This window comes from Acomys minous, assembly GCF_964271855.1.
Source record: "Acomys minous genome assembly, chromosome: 18".
NCBI lineage: Eukaryota > Metazoa > Chordata > Mammalia > Rodentia > Muridae > Acomys > Acomys minous.
In genome coordinates this window covers 61,933,595-61,958,414 of record NC_140501.1, presented here as the reverse complement: position 1 = coordinate 61,958,414, position 24,820 = coordinate 61,933,595, and the positions used below count along the sequence as shown (strand labels likewise).

At 38.9% G+C, this 24,820-nt stretch overlaps 2 protein-coding genes across 9 annotated transcripts in view; one reads left to right on the top strand and one right to left on the bottom strand.

Moving 5' to 3' along the window:
• Positions 1-24,820, bottom strand: part of LOC311588926 (uncharacterized protein MSANTD5) — a 179,315-nt gene that overhangs the window by 69,022 nt on the left and 85,473 nt on the right. The window lies entirely within an intron of this gene.
• ZMYM2 (zinc finger MYM-type containing 2) overlaps positions 1-24,820 on the top strand; it is a 70,355-nt gene that overhangs the window by 3,295 nt on the left and 42,240 nt on the right. For all 8 annotated transcript variants that reach the window (XM_084767123.1, XM_084767125.1, XM_084767120.1 and 5 more), the window contains 4 exons: positions 12,663-13,519; positions 19,706-19,991; positions 21,621-21,786; positions 22,537-22,749. In XM_084767123.1, the coding sequence (XP_084623249.1) occupies positions 12,673-13,519; positions 19,706-19,991; positions 21,621-21,786; positions 22,537-22,749 (1,512 nt within the window). In that variant the 5' untranslated portion in view covers positions 12,663-12,672. The remainder of the gene's footprint in view (positions 1-12,662; positions 13,520-19,705; positions 19,992-21,620; positions 21,787-22,536; positions 22,750-24,820) is intronic.

The window sequence follows — 24,820 nt, the reverse complement described above, 5'->3', positions numbered from 1 at the left end:
GCTACACAGAGAAGCCTTGTCTTGGGTTTGGGGTGGGGGACCTGCACCAAACCAGAAAAGGGAGGAGAATGGTAGCCAACAATTAGCATTTATTTATTTATTACTTTAGACTAGGATTATGGCTTGGGCTGGGCTTTAAGTTCATTGTGTAGCACAGGAGGTCCTTGCGCTGTTCTTTCTGCCTCTGTTTCCTATTTGGTGGGGTTGCAGGCATGTGTTTGATTTAGATTTTTTTACTACCTCATTTCAAAACCAAGAATTTGTATCAATATAATTTTTTGCAATATATGTCCACAGCTGTCTGAAAATTTGAAGGAATGTTATATTATTCGAGACACGGTTTTTCTTTGTAGACCAATATGGTCCTAAACTCAGGGGTGATTCACCTGTCTCAGCCTTCCAAGTGCTGGCATTGCAGGTATTCACCACGATGCCTGGCTAGAATATAGTAAACCTCTAAGGAATTAAGTCATTCAGATACTACATTTCAGGACCTTTCAAATGGATGATGTTTATCATATTGTCATGAAAGAGAAAAAGATCCTCCCCCCACCCCCCTGTTTCTTAGTTGTGGGTTTTTTGTTTGGTTGAGACACTCTTGCTATGTATACATAACTCAGGCTGGCCTAGAATTTGCAGCAATTCTCCTGCCTCAGTCTTAGTGTTAGGATTACAGGTGTGTGCCACCTGACATGGCCTGATTTTGTCTTAGTCCTTTGTCAGTCATAGAAGCTGACATAAGAACATTTCCAGCTTGCATGATAAGAGCTTGTCAGACCATAGATTTGTGTAACTGGACTAATTTTTGTAGGCTTTTACTCTATTTTGCTTGTTTGAGGTACAGAAGTATACCTCAAACTGTGTTACTGTGACAAAGTGAATTTTTGCATCTAATATGCTCTGGTATTAATGTCGTAGAAAAAATGTGAATGAAACACTGTAACTCTTTGTTGTCAAAAGATGTGTAGGCTGGGTGTGGTGACACTTGCTGTAATCCCAGCACTTAGGGAGGCAGAGGCAGGAGGATCTTTGTGAGTTCGAGGCCAGCCTAGTCTATAAAGCGAGTCTAGAACAGTCAAGACTACACAGAAACCCTGTCTTGAAAAAAAAAACAAAAAGCATATCAGTTTAAAAATGAAGTTTTAATACTTGCACTTTTGTTAGACTGCAGAATAAAATTTTTGTTAAACACTAAAAACCTAATTGAGTTAGAAAATTGATTTAAGAAGTACAATCACTTGATCTCATGGTGTGATTTGTTTTTTATTTTATTTTGATTTATTTATTTATTTATTTATTTATATTATTTTTTGAGACAGGGTTTCTCTGTGTAGCCTTGGCTATCCTGGACTTGCTTTGTAGACCAGGCTGGCCTCAAACTCACATCGATCCACCTGCCTCTGCCTCCCAAGTGTTGGAATTAAAGATGTGCACCACCATGCCCACCTCTTTATTTTATTTTGAGACAGGGGTGTCTTAGCTTGCTTTTCTGTTGCTATGATAAAACATAGGGGGGAAAAACCAGTTTAAAGGAGGAAAGGGGTTGTTCATTTTATACTTCCAGGTCATAGTTTTTCATCGAGGGAAGTCAGGGCAGGAGCTTGAGCAGGAACCATGAAGGAATGTGGCTTGCTGGATTGTTCCCCCCACTTCCTTCTTCTCTTCTCTCTCTTTTTTGACAGAATTTCAATATGTACCCACTTAGCTTCCTGTGTAGACCAGGCTTCGCTCATACTCACAAGAGATATGCATGCCTCTGCTTTTGCTTCCAAAGTGCTATTGAAGAGTGTGTTGTATACCCGACCCAGCTAGTTTTCCCCAGCCTAGGCCTCTGCGCTGAATAGTGTTGCCTAGAGTGGGCTGGCTCCTCTCACATCAATCATAAGTCAAGACCGTTCGTCAGTGACATGGCACAGCACATCTGATCTGGGCACTATTCCTCAGTGACATAGCGCAGCACATCTGATCTGGGTAGCCCCCCTTTTTTGGATACTTCTTAGATCATTCTGGGCTTTGTCACATTGATAGCTAAAACCACTTTGGACATTTCATTCATTGTCCACTTGACAAACAAACATATCACTTTTAAGCTGTAGTTTTTCAATTCTTTGCTTGTTTCTAAGATCTCATGTTAATATTATAAAATATTGTCCAATTTTTGAAATCATACACTCTTTAAAAATTTCTAATACTTTAAAATTGTTAAAGTTCAAAGTCTCTTAACTGTGGGCTCTATATAATCAAAAACAAATAGTCTTTCTTTTTATTTATTTATTTATTTTTAAAATTTATGTGCGTTGGTGTTAGGGTGTCAGATCTTGGAGTTACAGACAGTTGTGAGCTGCCATGTGGTTGCTGGGGATTGAACCCTGGTCCTTTGGAAGAGCAGGCGGTGCTCTTAACCACTGAGCCATATCTCCAGCTCAATAGTAGTCTTTCTTATTCTCAGTGGGAGGAACTGCATTTATACTCAGATCAAAACAAACCCCACATCCAGCAGTATAAACCCAAATTCTGAAGCTCAGTGTCTGGCATCTGAGACTCAGACATCTTCTGGGCTCCGAAGGCCTGGCAGTTTACCTCCTCAGCGGTGTCATCCGCGGCACATGTAACTTGTAGGCTGGACCAGTTCTGCTTCATTCACATTGTATTGTTCTTAGAGTGCCTTACGCTGTGGATCCCTGACATCTTAGTTCTTCACTGCAACTCTGACTTCATTTTCATTGATTGCCTCTCCTGTTCTGTGCTCCTAGACTCTGCCTCTGCCTCATGGTACCAGGCCTCTGCCGCTCTCCATGAGCCCCTCAGTCCTGTAACTTTTATGCCTTCAATACCAGTACAGGTTAAGAAGCAGCCTTGGTGTCAGGTCATATCGGACCTCCCCCCCCCCCCCTTTCTGTATGCTGACACTGAGGAAATAATCGCCTTGAAGATTTCACTTTAGTGATACTGGCCTTGTATTCATCACAGATGATTATTCAGCCTTAGCTTGCCAGGAATCACAAAATGATAATTGAAAATACAACACAAAGCCGGATTTAGTGGTGCACGCCTTTAATACCAGCACTTGGGAGGCACAGGCAGGCAGATCACTGTGAGTTCAAGGCTGGCCTGGTCTACAAAGCAAGTCCAGGACAGCCAGGGCTACACACAGAAAAAACCAAACCAAACCAAAAATCAGAAGAAACAACAACAACAAAAGAAAAAAGAAAAAAATGAAAATACAACACAAACAATCCTTGCTTCCTTCTGAAACTTCAGACAAGCCAAATTTCTCAGCATTTTTATCTTCCAAGCTCCATTTGAAATAGCCCATTCATTAAGCACTGGTTTGCAATGGCTTTCAGACTCAAAGTTTGGAATTCTTTCACAATCCCCTAGCCAAATATTCCAAAAGCATAAAAAACCAAATGGTCAGGTTCATCATAGCTACAGCCTCACTCCTGATACCAGATTCAGTTCTACTTTGCTGTTTTTTTTTTTTTTTTTCCTTTTTTCCCCCTGTGGTAAAACACTTACCAAGAGCAACTTTGAAGAAGAAAGGATTTGTTTGGCTTATACTTGAAGGATACAATCCATCATTGATGGAAGTTAGAGCACAGACTGGAATCCAAAACCATGGAGGAACAATGCTTCCTTGCTCACTCTTTGGTTTGCTCACAGGCTCATATTTATCGTTTTCTTTTTCTTTGGTTTTTCAAGACAGGGTTTCTCTGTGTAGCTTTGACAGTTCTGGAACTCAGTGTGTAGACCAGGCTAGCCTCAGAACTGACAGATCCACCTGGCTGTGTCTCCCGAGTGCTGGGATTAAAGGCATAGCCACTTCCCCACCCCCCACACTGTCTAGTTTTCTTATACAGCCTAGGCCTACCTGCCCGCATTGGGCTGGGCCCTCCCATAGCATTCATCAGCCAAGACAATTCTTCTGACACAGCACAGGCCAATCTGCTTTGAACAGTCACTTAGCTATGATTACTCTAGAACTGACTAGGACACAGGGTATTATTATGTCCATATTGGCCTTGGCCTCCCTCCCAAGTACTAGTTTGTTAGCTAGGATTTTTCTATTTTAAGTTCCTAACAGTCCATTGAAAATTAGAGGTAATAATTTCTCCTTTCTTGGCCAAGAATAAGCCTTTCTTCATGGCTATACTTGTGTGTGTGTTTGTGTGTGTGTGTGTGTTGTATACATGTACTTTTGGTTGTGTGTACATGTTGATGTTGGGTATCTTTCCCAATTGTTCTCCATCATAGGCTTTTTTAAAAAAAGATTATTTATTATTATCTATACAATGCTTTGGCTGCATGTACACCTGTAGATCAGAAGAAAGCATCAGATCACACCATAGATTTCATCATAGTTTTTTGAGGCAGTCTTTCTTTCACTCTTGGGTAGGGTGGTGATTGTGTCCCATAAAGATTGTGCTTAAAATTTAGTGTGGGATCTTTATAAAAGGTATTAACTGGATGTGATGGTACACACCTTTAATGCCACAACTTGGAAGCAGAGGCAGGTGGGTCTCTGAATTCAGTGTTAGCCTGCTACATTTAGGCTAGTCAAGGCTCCATAGTGAGTGCTTGTATCAAAATACAGGATAGGTGTTCTTTAGAGCCTAAATTTGTATTTACTTAATACAAGTGGTTCTTTTATTTGTCTTGGAAGCTTCCCTCTCCCCCAACTCTCCCCCCGCCCCCCAGTGTTTCTCTGTGTAATTGTCCTGGCTGTCCTGAAACTCTTTTGTAGACCAGGCTGGCCTCTGCCTTCCAAGTGCACAACTACATGCACCTAATACCTTTTAGGTTTTGAAAAATTACTGTTTATTATTTTCTGTGTATGGGTGTTTTGCCTTCATGGTATGCTTGGTATCCGTGGAGGCCAGAAGGCGGGTACCTCATTCTGTGGAGCTGGACAGTTACACATGTGCTAGGACTGGAATCTTGGTCTTCTGGCAGAGCAGCTTAGTGTATATAACTGCTGAGCCATTTTACCAGCACCCCACCCCCACCCCCTAGGGCTGTCTTATGTTTAAAATGTTTTATGTTCACTTTTAACTGAAATGTACTAACAAGGCTTTCTGGCAGTTCTGGTTGTTTGAGAATGTGGATGGGGCAAAGGGACTGGTATGTGGAAAGATCGAGGTGTAAGAGGGTTGGGATTTTTGCTTAACTTTATTGTCAGTATTCAAAAGCTTCTATAAAAACCTAAAAGGAAAGGTTCAGAGAACTTACAGAGGGCCCTGCAGGGTGGTACTGTACAGGGGGCAGGGGGCTCTTTTGCTCTTTCTGATTCTCTAGATTCCCCCACCCCACCCCACCCCGAGACAGGGTTTCTCTGTGTGTCCTTAGCTGTCCTGGACTCGCTTTGTAGACCAGGCTGGCCTCGAACTCTCAGTGATCTACCGGCCTCTGCCTCCCAAGTGCTGGGATTAAAGGCATTGGTCACCACGCCCGGCTCTAGATTTCTTTTATAGTCTTTAAAATACCATTTATAGCCAGGTGTGGTGATGCGCACCTTTGATCCCAGGGCTTGGGAGGCAGAGGCAGACTGATTCCTGTGATTTCAAGGCCAGCCTGGTCTACAAAGTGAGAGTAGGACAGTCAATGCTACAATGCTCCCCAAAACAAACAAACAAAAACCCCACAAAACAACAACAAAAAAACAAACAAAAAATGTATATAAACTGTTAAGGGTGTATGCCAAATGGAGTTTTATGGACAGCTTTAGCAAAGTGATCCTAATTAGAGGATATTGAGGACTCGCAGCTTACAGTAATGAGAAACATACATAACAAGGAACCCGTGACTTGCCGTCTGACATGGAAGGTTCATGAGTCAGCCTATGGGATCTGATGCCGTCTTTAGACAGACGGTATGAGAATTAAGCTGCATCCAAGGTCTCCTGCTGGTGCTAGGGGAGCCCTTCTCCACATTTTCTCACAGAGTTTTCTGTGCTAATTTTTGAGTAGAATATTGAGAAGCTTTCATATATTTGTTTTCCCCTAATTGGTCATTGTGTTTTCCCTCCATATAGTTAGTTGTCATAAAGTTTTTCTTTTAAAAATTCCTGTGACATTTTCAAAAATATTTATTATTACTTAAAGTTTTTTAGACTTATTTTATTTCATGTGTACAAATGTTTTGCCTGCATGTTATGTGTGTACACCATGTGTGTGCTGGTGTCTAAATGTAACGTGTACATGAACGTGCACACGTATCATAAGTATTGTACAATTTTTAAAAAGTCTATGATTCTTCATGTCTTGAGCTTTTTAAAAAATGTTTTTTGAATACCAGGCGTTGTGGTGCATGCCTGTAATCCCAGCACATGGGAGGCAGACGCAGGCAGATCATTGAGTTTGAGGACAGCCTTGTCCAAGGTGAGCCCAGAACAGCCAAGGCTACACAGAGAAACCCTGTCTCCAGGGGGGAAAATTTGTTTTTGTTTTTGTTTTTTTTTTTGAGTCAGGGTGTGTGTGTGTGTGTGTGTGTGTGTGTGTGTGTGTGTGTGTGTGTGTGTGTGTGTGTCCATGTTCTGAAAAATCTCTAGACCAGGTTGGCCTCAAACTCAGAGATACAGCTATCTCTGCCTTCTGAGTATTGAGATTAAAGACGTGTACCACCTTGAACTCCTACCTGAGTGTGAACTACAGTTGTGAGGTATACCAGGTTTATGTTGTACTGGGGATTGGATTCAGGGTTTTATCCATAGGAGATGAGGACATTTTTTTTTTTTGTAAAAATATAAGTTTAAATATTTTACATTCCCAACAGTGCTAATGGGATTTGATTCCCCCCCCCCATTCTTTTTAGTAACTAAAATAAATTAGATGTATTTTAATAATGTAGTAAACATTATGGAACATTTTGAAGGATATACCCTAAGTAGAATAAAGAGCTTGAATATTTACTTCATGGTAGTTATTCAAAGAAATGACAATTGACTTGAAATAGATAAGATTCTTTCCTGCTTTCTGTGTTAGAGACTAAATTCAGGTGGCCATGCATGACACTAAGCACCAGCAAGTGCCAATCTTGCTGGTTCCTTTGCATAGTTTTTTGAGATAGATATTAAAATGCAGCTCAGGCTGGCCTGAAACTCTTACTTGGTTTCCAGAGTTCTGAGAGACACCAGGCCACCAAGTTGAGATTTTTTGGTTTCGTGTATTTGCCTAATGGCTTACAATGTTGGACCGTCTTTTGATTAGGTTATTGGTCACTTGTGTTTCTCCTGGCAGTGTTTTATTTAAGTACGCCATAGAAGTTGTACCTATATCTACCTATCTACCTGCATTTCCATGATGATTTTTGATTTGGAAGTATTTTCCCTCTGCATTGTCTTCATTTTCTTGGTAATGTTCTTTGTGAAAATAATGTAAACCTTGAACAGTCTATTAGGTTTTTTATTTGTGCTTTTGGAATCACCAAAAAAAAAAAAAAAGAGAGAAGAGAGAGAGAGAGAGAGAGAGAGAGAGAGAGAGAGAGAGAGAGAGAGAGAGAATGAATGACAAATCCAATGGCATGAAGTTTTTTTCCCGAAGAATTTTTCAGTTGGTTTCTATTTAGACCTTGATTCTTTCTGAGATTTATTTGTATATTGTATATGGTATGAATAAAGGAACAATTTTTTTTTAGTTTCCTCCCCCCCCACCCCCTTTTCAGGTCATCTGTCTATTTTTGTTTCTATATGTGAAAGAAACCACATGACTGGCTATAATTGTTTCACTTAACATGATTTTTCTCTAGTTCATTTTCCTGTAAATAACAGGATCTCATGTTTTTTATACTGGAATACTCTTTGTACACCATATTCTTTATCCATAAGGACTTTTGGGTCTTTCTTTTTGTTGTTTTTTTGAGACAGGGTCTCTCTGTAGTCCTGGCTATCCTGGAGTTCAATATGCAGACCTGGCTGGTCTCCATCTCACTGAGATCTCCTTACTTTGCCTCCCAGTGATGGTGTTAACACTACTTATCATCATGCCTGGCAAAGATTACAATAAGTTACCTATAATGTGTCTGCCAGAATTATATGTCTAGGTGATTCTGGATTCAAAAAGAGAGTTTGGAATTGTGTATTTCAAGACAGGGTTTCTCTGGGTAGCCCTGGTTATCCTGGAACTTACTCTGTAGACCAGGCTGGCCTCGAACTCAGAGATCTGCTTGCTTCTGCTAGGATTAAAGGCTTATGCCACCACTGCCTCTCGCTCTATTTTCATTGCTTTAGGGAGATGTGTAAGAGTGTTTGTAAAAAATACAGTTTTAAAAATTACCCATTCCTGCGCCCAAATAATGACACAGAACCTATTACATTAACTAATAATCTGGGCAGATACTCACTCACTTATTCTAACCCGTCTACACTAGCCTGCCTGCTTCTCAGCCACCTGCCCCATGCTACTTGCCATCCCAGGCTCACCCTGGCCGCTTGTGTTCCTTCTTTGTCCTCACTCCTTCATGGCGCTCCTCAGGGCTCCTTCTTGTGGGCTATTTTGAAATGTTGGTTGAATTCATAAGTAAAGCTATCTGTCCTAATCTTATTTTTTGCTAAGATGTTTCTGATTACTGACTTAATAAACTTGTCTCTTTTAGATCTACTCAGATTTCATAGTTTTCCATTGTGTGGATTTTAAGGATTTAAAATTTTTTATCTTTGTTATCCAGTTTGGCATATAATGAATTGCTCATGGCATACCTTAAAAATTGTATTTGGGTAAAATTAATAGTGACATCCTCATTTTTATTTGATATTTTTTCTGAGTATATAGTACTTTTTAAAAAAAAGTATGGTTTACTTTTCTCTCTAAAGAACCAACCTTTGCTTGTGTTTTTTTTTTATTTTAACATTTCCACAGCACCTTTTGCTTTTGTTTGTTGCTTTGTGTGTGTGTGTGTGTGTGTGTGTGTGTTGCTGTTTCTTTGTTCCTTATGATTTGAGAGGACTTTTTCTTTCTTCTTTTTTCTGTTTTTGTTTTAATAGATAAAGCTTTATGTACCACAGGTTGACCACTGCATAGCCTAAGATGACCTTGAACTTCTTTTAAAAAGTCCCACCTCTACCTCTGGAATGCTGGGATCATTGTACCTGGTGACACTGTACCTGGTTTTTGTGGTACTGGGGATAGAGCCTGGGGTTTCCTGAATGCTAAGCAAGAACTCTGACATCTTTATCTGATATTTGCATTGATTGATATACTTCCAGAATAGTGCTAGATAGTGCTAGTACAAGATACTTCTCTGTGTATGTAGCCTTGGCTGTCCTGGACTCACTTTGTAGACTAGGCTGGCCTCCTCAGTGATCCACTTGTCTCTGCCTCCCAAGTGCTGAGATTAAAGACGTTTGCCCACACGCCTTGCTAGTAAAAAATAATTCTTGTCATTCTCTAAGATATTTTAAATATATTCTATTATATTTGATCTATTTTGTTTTGATACATGTTTTAAAACTCATTTTTTTATTTTATTAGGAATTGGGTTTTGTTTTGTTTTGTTTTTGTTTTTTTGAGACAGGGTTCTCTGTGTAGCCTTGGCTGTCCTAGATTCACTTTGTAGACCAGGCTGGCCTCGAACTCACAGCAGTCCGCCTCTGCCTCTCGAGTGCTGGGATTAAAGGCGTGCGCAACCATGCTCAGCAGGAATTGTTCATTTTAAATTGATTATATTAACTGAAAACTGTAGCAGGTACCGCAAGCACATTAGCTGATATTATTTTGATGTAGAGAATTTATCTTAGCTTCCTATAATTCTTTGATGGTTTTTATAAAGCTTTTAGGTACGCTTCTAAAGAGGAAAGTTTACTTTTTTATTTTTAAGTTTGAGACAGGCTTTCAGTCTGGTAGGCTTATAAGTGAGAAGATGATATATATATATGTATATTTTATTTTAATTTAGTTTAGTTTGAGACAGATTCTCACTCTGAAACCCATGCTGGGCTTGAACTCAGGTCTCATACAGTTAAGCGAGTTATGGACAATTGGTAGCTAAATATGAGTAATAGTAAAGTACCTGAAATTAAATTACCTCCTGCTTATGGTACATATAGTAATAAAACATTCCTGTATTCTTAAACCGGAATTGTCTTTAACAAGAAATTGAAATTAATGGGAAAATATACAGGCAGTAACTGCAGCTGAAGTCTCATAGTACATAGCTTTACTTATTCTGACACTAAAGAGATAGAATAAGATTTAGAATGAAGATCTTCCATTCATAAAGTCATGGGATGATTTTATGAATCCTCAATTAGAGGGAATATTGAAGTTTATCTGTGTCTCCACTGTAGTGCTAGTAGCACTGTTGAACACTCGATATATTCAGCTCTCACTGTAAGCCGTTGCTTTCTTCACAATGTTGTCTATAAATCACCTCAACTTTCATACTCCTGTCATGTCTACAAATCTACTTACAGTGCATGCTCTCCATTTTTGCCCCTCTGCGTGGTCACCTGATCTCTTTTCTGCCTTCTCCAGCCCCGTTTTGTCTCTTAAAATCTCAAGTTTTCTTGACAATTAGTAATGCTGCCTTCTTTGACTATGATCTCATCTCCATGTGTTCCAGAACTTTGTTGTAGTATTTGTTTTTCTTTTTCTTTTTTGACTCTGGCTTCTTTTTGGCTTCAACATAGGTAGGCATTATGGTAGGTATGCAGAGCTGGATGTGCTGCTTCTCACTGTAAACTGAGGACTTGAGGCTGAAGCAGGAGGATTGGTGTGAGTTTGAGACTAGATGGGGTTATGGAGTGAGATCCTGTCCGAAAAAACACAACAGATGGACAGAAATGGTTGGATGAAGCAGAGCATTGAAAGGCCCTGGACTCTTAACTGAAGTTAAGAGGCTTGTGCATTCATACTATGGACATGGACAAATTTGCTTCTCTCAGTTACAATTTTTCAAATGCACACACACATGCATGTATTACTACTTTTATGTGTAAACTGTACACACGTACACACACACACACACACATATATATATATACACACACACACATACCTGTTGCTCATGGAGGCTAGAGGAGGCCATCTGATTCCCTGGAACTGGAGTTAACAGATAGTTGTGAACTACCATGTGGTTGCTGGGAATTGGACCTAGATCCTTTGCGAGAACAGCCAGTACTCTTAATTGTCAAGCCACCTCTCCAGTCCCTAAGCTACAATTTCTTCCTCTGGGTTTCTCTGTAATTCCAGCTTCCCTGAAACTCACTCTGTAGACCAGGGTATCCTTGAACTCATAGATCAGCCTGTCTCGCTGCCTGAGTGGTGGAATTAAAGGTGTGAGCCACCACCGCTGCGCCTTTCTGTTTTGTTTTAATTTAAAATGATAAGTTTAATGTGTAGTTCTGGCTGGCCTGGAACTCTATGTGAAAGCAGGTTGACCTAGAACTTGAAGAGCTCCATCTGCTTTGCCTAGAATTAAAGACCTGTGCTTTGTGTGGCCTGTTTCTTAATCATTAACATAGTATACAAATTATACCTAGAGTAAAGGTTGTTTGGGAAATTGAACCAAGAGTAGATTATGTAGTTCCCTTGGCCGCCGCAACAGACTACCGTAAACTTGGTATCTTAAAACAAAGGAAATGGGGGCTGGAGAGATTTCTCAGCAGTTCAGAGCACTCGCTACTCTCCCAGGGGTCCTAAATTCTATTCCCAGCAACCACATGGCAGCTCACAGCTGTCTATAACTTCTCTTTCAGAGGATCTGACTCTCTCACACATATAAAATAAAAATAAATGAATTAGGGTACTGGATAGATGGCTCAGCGGTTAAGAGCACTGGCTGTTCTTCTAGAGGACCCAGGTTCAATTCCCAGTACCCACATGACAGCTCACAACTGCCTATAACTTAAGTTTCAGGAGATTTGACATCCTTAAACAGACATACATGCAGGCAAAACACCAATGCACATAAAATGAAAATTAAAAAAATAGAGGTAAATACATTATTTAAAAAACAATAGAAATTTAACCTTATAGTTTTTGGAGGCCAGGAATCTGGCCTGGGATCAGATCAAGGTGTCAGCAGCACCAAGCTTCCTCTGGAGGCCCTAGGACATGCTAACCTTTTAAAACTGGGTGGTTGTGAAAATTTAGTTAACAGTAAAAGATTTCTGAATGTCCAAGGACTAAAATTTCCATAAGTTCCAGGTAAAAATTCCATCTCAAAAAGAAAAAAACAACAAAAAACCAAAAAGGGCTGGCGTGGCGACACACACCTTTAGTCCTAGCACTTGGGAGGCAGAGGCAGGTGGATTGCTATGAGTTCGAGATCAGCCTGGTCTACAAAGTGAGTCCAGGACAGTCAAGGCCACACAGAGAAACCCTGTCTCCAAAAAAAAAAGAAAAGAAAGAAAAAGATAGATGATGTCGACTCCTTGCTTTCATATTATTGTGCTAGTTTTGGATTTTCTGTTGACACTTAAATATTTACATTTGGGTAAACTTTCTGGAGATAGTGTATCTCTAGAAAGAAAGTAGTAGTGGAAGTGGAGTGCACATTGTCACTGAGAGTTGGCTGTGCTCCTTGTCACCCTACAGGTAGCTATATGGAGATGTAAAATACATGATGCTTGAGATCACAGAATGTATCACAGCATTCTTACAACAGAAAGTAGATGCATCTTTAAAAATCACATCACATTCTCACATTTCTTTCATTTCCCGGAACAGGTTCTTTGGAATGGACACAAGTTCAGTGGGAACATTAGAGTTGACTGATCAAACGCCTGTTTTACTGGGAAGTACAGCCATGGCAACTAGTCTCACCAACGTAGGAAATTCATTCAGTGGCCCACCCAATCCTTTAGTGTCCAGATCCAGTAAATTTCAGAACTCCCCAGTGGAGGACGATGATGATGTTGTTTTTATTGAACCTGTACAACCTCCTCCATCTTCTGCACCTTTGGTGGCTGAGCAAAGACCAGTAACATTTACGTCTTCAAAAAATGAAGAACTACAAGGAAATGATCCCAAAATTGTTTCTTCATCGAAAGAGTTGACTTCTCAAAAGAGTAGTGTAAGTGAGACAATTGTCATTGATGATGAAGAGGACATGGAAACAAACCAAGGGCACGAGAAGCCTTCCTCAAATTTTATTGAAAGGAGACCTTCCGAAACTAAAAACAGAACGACTGATACGGATTTCTCTACTTCTGCTTTTTCAAGAAGTAAGGTAAATACTGGAATGGTTACTAGTGGCATCACCACAGAGCCAGACTCTGAAATTCAGATTGCTAATGTTACAACCTTAGAAACAGGCGTAAGCTCTGTGAACGATGCCCAGCTGGAAAGTACTGACAGCAGAGATATGAATTTAATGATCACTCATGTAACCTCGCTGCATAATACCAGCCTGGGAGATGTCTCTAACGGACTGCAGTCAAGTAACTTTGGTGTGAATATACAAACATACACGCCGTCTCTAACGTCACAGACCAAGTCTGGAGTAGGACCTTTTAATCCTGGTAGGATGAGTGTTGCAGGAGATGTATTTCAGAATGGAGAGTCTGCACCTCATCATAATCCTGGTAAGTAGTGATACTCTACTTCATACAAATGAGTGAATCGAATATTTTGTCCTTTTTTAAATTGTAATAAAAGTATTGTTACGTATGTAGTTATGTAGAAAATGTTTTCTGCTGACATTAAAGTTTGAAATTTTAATAAGTTATAAAACAATGTATAGCACGGTATTTGCAAAATACAATATTAATAGCACTATGATTTTATGCTTACTGGATTAAAAATCCTGTAAATTTAGCATTTTTTATAGATTGTTTTTATATATATATATCTGTTTTATATGTAGATTAGAACAAAAAGATAAGTAAAGTAAAATCCTTAAAAACTTATACAATAAATTGCCCTTATTGTTCTTTTATTTTTCTGCATATTTCCCACATTTTTATTAAAGAACTAAGGTATTTTATTTCCTAACATTTGACGAAAGCAAAGCACTTTGACGAAAGCAAAAAAGGGATGACTGACGTTTACTATAGTACACGTTTACTATATTCAACTCAATGACTTTGAAGTCCTTATACTTAGCTTGCTCTTTTGAGACAGAGTCTAACTAATTATGTAGCTTTGACTGGTCTGGAACTTGCTATGTAAACCAAGCTGACCTTGGACTCAGAGATCTGCTTGCCTAGAAGTGCTGGGATTAAAGGTGTGCACCACCACACCTGGCTCAGTGCCCATTTTTTAAAAAGATATTTTCTCCTCTATGGCGTGTTTAGGAAAAGCCTTTAAAAAAATAAAAATTCTCTCTCATGTATGTGTATTTGCACACATGCCATATTAGTTACTTTTATATTGCTGTGTTAAAATACTAAGACTAAAAGCAGGAAGAAGGAGAAAGGGTTTATTTTAGCCTACATGTCCTGACCACAGGCCTTCATGAATGGACGCAAGGACAGAAACTTAAGAGACAGGAGCTGATCATCCAAAGGCCTTGCAGTAGTGTTGCTTATTAGCTTACTCTTTTCTGGCTGCTCAGCCTGGCCTCCCATTCAGTCAGTAGTAAAGACCTGCATACAGGCAGTCTTATGGAGGCATTTTGTCCATTGAGATTCCCTTTTTTAAAAACTCCAGCTTGTGTCAAGTTAATATAGACGTAGCCAGGACACAGACAACCTAACAGGAGTCAGGCTCTCTCTGTTGTCCTGTTGATCCTGGGGCTTGTTGACAAGTGCCTGTACCTGCTGAGCCATCTCATTTCATCATGCTTAGATTTTTGCATTTTTAGGGATCTGGTATATAGACTCTGTTGTTTTTAGACAAAATGCCAAACATTCCATTTTACCTATAAAAACTCAGGAGCAAGATGGTGGGGTGAAAGCCTACTATCTCAGAGAGGTAGAGAGTGCAGCCAAGTGACCTTCCTGCTCTGCTGAAGGAAAAGCCCCTTCTTCTCTATACTGCTTTGTTTGTGTTGTTTTTGTTTTGCTTTTTGGAGACAGGGCTTCCTTAGTCCTGGCTTTCCTGGATTTGCTTTATCGACTAGGGTGGCCTCGAATTCACAGAGATGCACCTGCCCCTGCCTCGGAGTGCTGGGACTAAAGGCATGTACCACCACACCCAGCATTGAGCCTGGAGAGATGACTTAGTGGTTAAGAGCACTGTCTGCTCTTCCAGAGGTCCTGAGTTCAACTCCCAGCAACCACATGGTGGCTCACAACCATCTATAATGTGATCTGATGGCCTCTTCTGGCCTGTAGGCATCTATGCAGGTAGAACATTCATCTACATAAAAATCTTTTTAAAATTTAAAAAAAAAAGCAAGAACAACAACAAACAGGCGCCACACACCTTTAATCCCAGCACTCGGGAGGCAGAGGCAGGCGGATCGCTGTTGAGTTCGAGGCCAGCCTGGTCTACAAAGTGAGTCCAGGACAGCCAAGGCTACACAGAGAAACTCTGTCTTGAAAATCCAAACCCAAAACCAAACCAAACCAAGCCTTCATGTTGATGTCCATCTTTCCTGCTACCTGTATGTCTGTCTGTCCTCCAGACTTCCTCCTATGTTTACTTCCTGTTTATTGGTTGCTTGCTTTGCCTCTTGACCTATAGTTGGCTTTATTTGATCCTTTTTACAAAATATTCTTGGATTAAAGGTGTGTGCTAGGGTTGAGTAACACCACAACTAGAAACAGGTTTTTCTAGTACACAATCTCAGGGTTCGCAGTGTGATTAAAATATCCTGCAATAACTCTACTGAGCCACACCCCTAGACTGAACATTTTTGACCTATGACATATTGCCATATGGTTTTCCAAAATGTTCTTACAAGTTTATACTGCCACCAGGTATGTATTAGTATGTTTTTCATCGTAGTTGCTTTTATTAGTTTATATAAATGTGCTCAGTTAGTTTATCTTCAGTGTTAGTCTTAGACTAGCTGTTTTCTAATCATTATGGTAACAATAAAAGTATGAAGATGCAAATAAGATTGATCCTCACCATTTAGAGGAATCAGTCACTTCAGTCAGGGCTACGTAGTGAGACTTTGTTTCAAAAATAATTGATAGTATCTGTAATTCTGAGATTATAGTGTAGATAGGTTTTAAACTCTCTATACCATTCCTTTAAATACTTAACAGGTTTTTTAAAAAAGCTTTATTTTTATTCTGCCTTATGTGCCTGTCTGTTATGTGCATGTGTGTGTGCAGTTGTCTGTAGATGACAGAGGGGGCATCAGGGCTTTCAGAGATGAAGTGTTAAAGATTGTTCTGAGTTCCCTGACCTGGATGCTGGGTACTAAACTCCAGCCCTAGAAAAGCACCTAGTGCTCTTGACTGCTGAGCCGTCTCGCCAGCCTCCACAATAGTTTCTAAAGTTTGTATATGTCATGTGTATGTGGACCAAAAGTTCTTGATTCTCTATGTAGTTCCAGTTTCAAAATTTTAATTACTTTTAATATATGCATTTATCTTATTTCTTTAGAAATATTAATGGGTCATAAAATTTATATACTATTCAGCCAGGCATGGTAGCGCACGCCTTTAATCCCAGCACTCGGGAGGCAGAGGCAAGCGGATCACTGAGTTTGAGGCCAGCCTGGTTTACAAAGTGAGTCCAGGACAGCCAAGGCTACACAGAGAGACCCTGACTTGAAAAAAACCAAAAGAAAAAAAAGTACTATTTGTATACTGCTTATTTATTGTATAAAGGAAGGTAAAATGCACCTTTAAAAAATGTAGTGGCCAGCAAGATAGCTCAGTGAAAAAATAAATACTCATGTCACTAAGCCTGAATACTTTAGTGTTGTCTCCCAGAATGAGAAAGCTGACTTTTGTAAGTTGTTAAAAAACCTAAAATGTAATCAGACTGAGTGCTCTTACATGTTTTGATCTGCTTTCATTTGTAATAGAGAATAATAGATTACTTCCTCAGCTTCCCCCTGTTTCCCTAGGGGCCTCCCTTCTCTTTTTCTCACTGTCTGTCTGTCTGTCTGTCTCTCTCTCTCTCTCTCTCTCTCTCTCTCTCTCTCTCTCTCTCTCTCTCTCTCTCTCTCTCTCATGGCCCTCGCTTAGCCCTAACTCCTTCTCCTTTCTTTTCCCCAAATAAACCTCTCCATAACATTAAGAAAAAAGTTAGCTTACTTAGGGGTCTGGAGAGATGGCTCAGAGGTTAAGAGCATTGACTGCTCTTCTAGAGGTTCTGAGTTCAATTCCTAGCAAACACATGTGTTCAAATGCCCTTTTTTGGCATGCAGCCGTATATGCAGGCAGAGCACTATACATAATCAATAAATTTAAAAAAAAAAAGAAAGCTTACTTATGGACTGTGGGGCTAATCTGTATAATCTTAGCATCTGGGAAGTAAAGGCAGGAGGGATCAGTAATCCAGTCAGTCCCAGGTACATATAAAACTTGAGGCCACTCTGACTTAAAAAAGAAAAAGTCATAAAATTTTGCTTTTTATACCAATTCTTTCTATTGGTGTTATTTGGAAAAACATAACTGTTACCCTTTTTAATCTTGTTTATAAAACTAAAGGCTTAGATAGATGATTACCATTCCTGTTTTTAAATATTGGAGGATATGAAAACCTGTAAAGGGAACTGTAAGAGCTGATAGGTAAAGAAAGCCATTAAGCTTAATTAATTAATAAACTAACTAATTAATTAATTTGGGACAGGCTTTCTTGGATCTCACTCTGTAGACCATGCTGTCCTTGAACTCAAGGATCAACCTTCCTCCCTAGTGCTGGGATTGAAGGTGCTGCTCCACCACTGTCACTGGAAAGCTATTCTTTTTAGTTTTTAGAGACAGGGTTTTTCTATGTAGCTTTGGCTGTACTGGAACTCACTTTGTAGACCAGGCTGGCCTCCATCCGCCTTCCTCTGTCTCCCAAGTGCTGGGAATAAAAGTGTGTGCTGCCACTGCTCGGCTAGAAAGCTGTTCTTTTAAAGATTTATTTATTATATATAGTGTCTTTGCCTGCAGGTACGCCTGCACATCAGAAGAGGGCAGTGTGCTACCATGTGGTTGCTGAGAGTTGAACTCAAGACCTTTGGAAGAACAGTCAGTGCTCTTAAACTCTGAGCCATCTCTCTAGCCCTAAAAAGATGTTTTGGGCCAGTGAGATGGATGGCTCAGCAGGTAAAGGAATTTGCAAGCTGAGTTTGATGCCTGGGACCCACATGATGATAAGCAAAAACTGCCTTTTAGAAGGTTGCTCTCCAATCTCCACTTGTTCCCATGACATGCACATATAAAGACAATATAAATGAAAAATTACAAAAAGATGTTGTGAAATAATTTTATGTCTTTTCAAACATGTCATATTGTCCATTTTTATGTTGATGTATGTGTTCCTTGTAAATACATCTACACTTCCTGTCTCATAACCAATGACATTTTTTAGTGTTTCCTGTATGCTAGTCACACGTGTTATCATACTTAATGTTCTGTGCTATTTCTACTTTAGAGAAAAGTAAAACTTTTTTAAAAAGTAGCACACCAATCTTGAAAGTGGTAGAATACAATATTTTAAATTTATTTTTAATCATTGCTTTGTTGTATGCATGTGCATTACTGTGGAGGTCAGAGGTTAATCATATTGTTCCTCATGCTCTGTTTATCTTACTGTTTGAGACCAGGTCTCTCATTTGCCTAGAGGTCTCTAAGTAGCCTAGACTGGCTGGTCAGTGACCCCTAGGGAATCTGTCTCTGCCTCCTCAGTTCTGGGATTAAGAATATGTGTACCATACTTGGCTTCCTTTTTTTTTTTTTTTTTAAATAAACAACAAAAACATGAGTTCTGTCATATGAACTCAGGTCCCCTTGCTCGTGTAGCCAAATACGTTACCAACTGAGCCATATTCCAGCTCTATTCTTTTTATAATTTAAACTAGCTAACAGAAATAATGTTTTCTAAAAAATAATTTTAATGATTTTTTTTTTTTAATATATGGATTGGTGTTTTGTCTATGTGTATGTATTGGAACTGGAGTTACAGACAGTGTAAACTGCCATGAGGGGCTAGGAATTGAACCCGGTTCCTCCAGAAGAGCAGTCAGTGCTCTTAACTGCTGAGCCATCTCCCTAGCCCCATAATATACTTTTATGTTGTAGAACATGTTGATTGGAAATGTGTATGCGGGGCTGGAGAGATGGCTTAGCGCTTAAGGACTGCTTTTCTAGAGGTCCTGAGTTGAATTCCCAGCAACCACATGGTGGCTCACAACCATCTATAATGAGATCTAGTGGCAGGCAGAGTACATCATCATCGTCGTCGTCATCATCGTAACAACAACAACAACAACGATGATGCAGCAGAGCACTACATAATAATAATAATAATAACAACAACAACAACAACAATAGTAGAAGATATGTATATGTAGTAAAATAGCTAAGTCTAGCTAATTATACATTATATCATGGACTGTCTTGCCATTTTTAAGACTATATTATTTACAGAAAGCACACAATTATTAATCACAAACACTACCTCTCTGCAAAATTGATGCCTCATTAGCATCTGAGTGAGGGTCTTGCGTTAGAACTCAAACTGGTATCAACTTCATGGCAGTCCTGTTTCAGTGTCCCAAGTGTTGGGACTACCGGCATAAACTACTGTGTGGCTTTAATTAGTATCATAAACTTAAGACAAACTGGAAGAGTAAAACTATTTCTTTGATAATAGATTTTAGTGTTTTTAAATACTTATTTGATTATTCTTTTCTCCATATTTTGTTTTTTAAGATTCTTGGATCTCCCAGTCCGCGTCATTTCCTCGGAACCAGAAACAGCAAGGGGTGGATTCTTTATCACCAGTGGCCTCACTTCCTAAGCAGATATTCCAGCCCTCAAACCAGCAGCAGCCCACTAAACCTGTTAAAGTCACTTGTGCAAACTGCAAAAAACCTCTACAGAAGGGACAAACAGCTTATCAACGAAAGGGATCTGCTCACCTCTTTTGTTCAACCACCTGCCTTTCTTCTTTCTCTCATAAACCTGCTCCAAAGAAACTCTGTGTTATGTGTAAAAAGTAAGATTAACCTTTCATATAGTTCTCTGTGGTTGAATATTGATAGTAAAAGCTTTTAGAAATTTCATTAAGACTCTTAAAAGATAAATTCATGTTTTAAAAAATGGTAAGCTTCTTTTAATTTTTGAAGCCCAAGGCTTTGGGGCTGATTTATCTAGGCCCTTGTAATTATTTTGGCTGTCCTTTTCAGTGGATCTTCTGAATTTGGGAAAAAAAAATGTGAATATTTACATCGTTTATATTTTTGTTTTTTACAGTGCAAGGAGTCTAGTCTAGGGCCTTACCTCACAGAGGCACTCTACTACTACAGTCATTGTTAATTATAAGAATAAGACAGTGAAGTATTTATGTTCATGATACAGAAGATATATATGGTACATTCCTTATTAAAATAAGCCACATTTTACACTATCTTTGGAAATGTGGTTATTTTCAATTGGTAAATATTTGGGTTTTGGGTGTATTTGTTTTGAATGTTGTCAAAGGGTTAGCCTGAAATGGTAGTGCACACCTTTAATCCCAGTGTTCGGGAGACATAGGCAGGTGGATCTCTGTGAGTTCGAGGCCAGCCTGGTCTGCAAAGTGAGTCAAGGACAGCCAGGGCTATACAGAGAAACCCTGTCTAAAAAAAAAAAAGGAAATACAGCTTCTGTTCTTTTTCAGATCCGTTCTCACTGTTTACAAACAAAAATAGATGATATAATGTATTACAGCATCAAGTCTCTTAAAGCAGCCCAAATCTGAAGCTATTTTTGATACACTAGACCTCTCTGAAAGGGCTTAATGCTTTAGTTTTGAAGCACAGAAGCAGTTGTTTTATAGTCTTTAGATTATTTACAATACGGTAGTGTAATAAAGCTCTAGAAATTTAGTCTTTCTTTGAAAGAAAGACTTAATTTCAGTAGTGTCATATTATTATTATTTTAGATTATTTTTGTTGTCATTTTGGCTTTAAACTTGTGGCAATCTTACTACTTCTCCCGAGTGCCAGAATTATAGGTGCATGCCGTCCCTTCTATTAGTTTATTTGTTTGGTTGTTTATGTTTAAACACAGTCTTATGTAATTTAGGTTGATATGTACTTAGGACCTTGAATTCCCAATCCTTTTACCTTCACCTTCTCAGTATTCAGATTGTAGGCGTGAGTCACCATGCCTGGCAAGTGGTACATTTAAGTAGAAAATGTTTTGTGTAGTTTCTCTTGCTGTTAAACTTTTGTGATCTAGTAATCTTATGCTTACCTGTTAATCAGGAAGAGGAATTGAGCAGGCACTATAGTTTAAATAATTAGTCTTTGATTCCATGTAATTATAGTAATTTTATTTTAGTGTTTCCAATATCTGAAAGCCCTGTTTATGTATTTGAAGATAGTTTACAGTGACAAGATCAAACAGTTTGACTTAAATCAATCTCTCTCCTGTCCTCCCTTCTTCCCCCCCCCCCCCACCCTTTGCTAAAGAGTTCATATTTTATACTAAAAATGAACTGCTGGGGGAAAAAGTGATCTTCTAGATGTAAAATATAGTGTTTAATGTCCATGATTCAATCTGTGGTTGAAAATATCAGTTGTAACCTTTATTTTTAGTTTCTTTTGAAATGGAACTTTAAGTTGAACCTCTTATTTTTCAGAGATATAACTACAATGAAAGGAACAATTGTTGCTCAAGTGGATTCAAGTGAATCCTTCCAAGAATTTTGTAGTACATCTTGTTTGTCTCTCTATGAGGATAAACAGAGTCCTGCTAAAGGAACTCTAAATAAATCAAGATGCACCATCTGTGGCAAACTGACTGAGGTTTGTACTTCTGTCCTCCACTGCTCTTACGAGAGATGGTTTTGGGTTTTGACAGTTCTCCCTATTCTCTTGTTGATGCAGGTGTCCTTAGAAACTTGGAGTATTCTATTATGTAACCCCAGTCTTCCAAGGAAGCCGACTCGGGAAAAATTACCTTGTTTATTTCATCAGGTTGAGAGCAGTCAGAAAAAAGTCACAGTATTTTGATTGTTTTCCTTTATTATTGGTCTAATAATACATTTATTTATACAGATAGACTTGACTACCCAAGAAAGACAAGCACTTGCAGGCATGTAGAAGTGGAAGCGTTTTCAAAAAATAAATTCCCATTACTAATCATGAAATTAGTTCACATTACTAATCAGTCATACTTTTTGAGTTGAGTGTAGTATTGGCTTTTCCGCTTCATTGCCAGTGCAGTGTACTTTTATTTGTCATTTCTTTTGGAGTTGTCTAAAGATTTAAAGTAAGTCTGTTTATGAAAAGTAATACTAACACTATCTAAACATGTGAGTTTTCTGTCGTTTTATCTTTTGAGAAGTTAATAGTGATAACAGTTATGGCCATTCTATTTTTCAGTACCACGTGTATGTACATGCATTTTTTTATATATAAATAGTTCAGAGACATGATAGGTATTTTGATTTTTCCTTGCCTCAAATTAGCCTTCATAGAGTGCTGTGTCTTTGTTGCTGTTGGATCATCTTTTTAAGCTACTTGAAGTTCTTTAAAATTCTGTTTTTCTTTTAGATTCGCCATGAAGTTAGTTTTAAAAATATGACTCATAAGCTGTGTAGTGACCACTGCTTCAATAGATACAGAATGGCCAACGGCCTGATAATGAATTGCTGTGAGCAGTGTGGGGAATATCTGCCCAGTAAAGGGGCTGGAAACAATGTTTTGGTGATTGACGGCCAGCAGAAAAGGTTCTGCTGTCAGAGCTGTGTCAGTGAGTACAAACAGGTAATGTATGTGCTAAAGAGAAAAAACCATGGCCAGGTGCTCTGTTGTGTGGGTTTGGAAGCATTGTGGTAGCTCTAATGGAGGAGAATTTCATTTAATTTCATAATTGTCTTTTATATGAAGATGACCTACCACAAATGAATTAGGAAAATACGTAGGTTGCTGGAAATCAACTTGTAATTTTGCATATAGTAGTAAGTGCTACTATTGCAGTTCCTCTTGAATTTTCTTTTGGGGGAGTTGGAGAAGGATTTTCAAACTGTTAGTTTGGTTTGGGGATCATTATTCTTCTATGTAAGATTTACGATTAATTTCCAGTTTTAGGTCTCTAGTTTGAGTTTGTAAATACATTTAGAAGTAAAATTGCACAATAAGATGAACTATTTTGGTTTTTCTTTGATCTCTATGCATTATTTGTAGGTAGAACTGTCTTTGTCTACTTTGTTCTGTATTTTTGAAAAATTAAGGAAATGGCTAACTTCATTGTTAAATTAATCAACGTATGTTTGATTAGATTAATATTAACTAGTTCTTTAGATCTGCTGTGTACCAGATAACATAGACTCTGACTTACACAATAGTGACCAACATTCTTATGGTTCTGGAGGCTGAGAGCCCCACACTTGGTCTCTGCTGCTGCTCTCCCCTACTTCCTGCTTCCCTACAGCTGTCTTTTTTTTTTTTTACTTTTTTAGTATATGGTCTTTCCCTCTTCTCATGTAGGAAACCAGTCATGTTGGATTAGAGCTCCACCCTTATAACTTTGTTTAATCGTAATTACTTCTAAAAGAGTCTGTGTCTACATAACAAATTGGAGGTTAGAGTTTCAAAGTAGGAGTTGGGTTGAAGGAAGCACACATTTGTCTGTAATAATAAAAGCAACAATTCTCAAAATTATCACTGCATTCTTTCATTTTATTCTGTTTTGTGACCGAACCTGTTGGTAGCCAAAGCTGGCCTTGAATTTGATCTCCTGCCTTAGCCTCCTAAGTACTTGGATAAAACACACATATCACCATTCCTACAGTATTTATTGCATTTAAATTATCTGTGCCTTTAGGTTATTTGCATTTATTATATTTGTATGCTGGAAGTACTGTGTGTCTAATGGGTGTGCCTCTGTATATCTCTTCCCAGTCCATGATCAGTTCCATGATGATAATCTTAATTAGCACAGCAGGAGTGTTTTTATTTTATTTTTTTGGTTTTTCGAGACAGAGTTTCTCTGTAGCCATGGCTGTCATGAACTCACTTTGTAGACCAGGCTGGCCTCAAACTCACAGCAATCTTCCTGGCTCTCCCTCCTGAGTGCTAGGATTAAAGGCATGTGCCACCACGCCTGGTCTGCAGGAGTTTTTGTTGTTGTTGTTTGTTTGTTTTTTAACCAGCAAATCAGGATGTCTTCTATAGTTCTTTCTATAATCTTGGGTGATTGACCATATAAGAGACAGTAAAAGGGTGTGTAGTAGTCTTTTTATAGCTGTATCCTATCGTCGTCTTTTTTTTCTTTTCTTTTCTTAAGATTTATTTATTTATTGTTATGTATACAGTGCTCTGCCTGCATGTAGCCTGCCTGCAGGCCAGAAGAGGTCACCAGATCACATTGCAGATGGTCATGAGCCACCGTGTGGTTACTGGGAATTGAACTCAGGACCTCTGGAAGAGCAGGCAGTGCACTAACCTCTGAGCCATCTCTCCATTCTCCTGTATCGTGTCTTTTGTTGTTATAAAATAGTGAATGCTGAATAACATTTTTTGTTTGCCCCATATTTGGGGATAATAGCTATTGATAATCTCAGTAGTTGGGGGATTGAAGCAGGAGGATTACAGGTTGAGAACTAGCCATAGTAAGACCCACTCTCAAAAATTTTTTTGATGTTGGCTTTAGAGTCAGCTTATCTAGGTTGATATATGGTCCTACCCAACATGAACTATGTTTCCTGTCGAAATTACTCATGTGCCTGGCCTGTTTCAGTGTCTGTAGTTGGGAGGGCACTAATCTGTGTGCAGAGCGAATTGTGTGCCTTTATCTTAAGAACCTGCCTCGCTGCTTTGCTTATTGCGTCTTTCT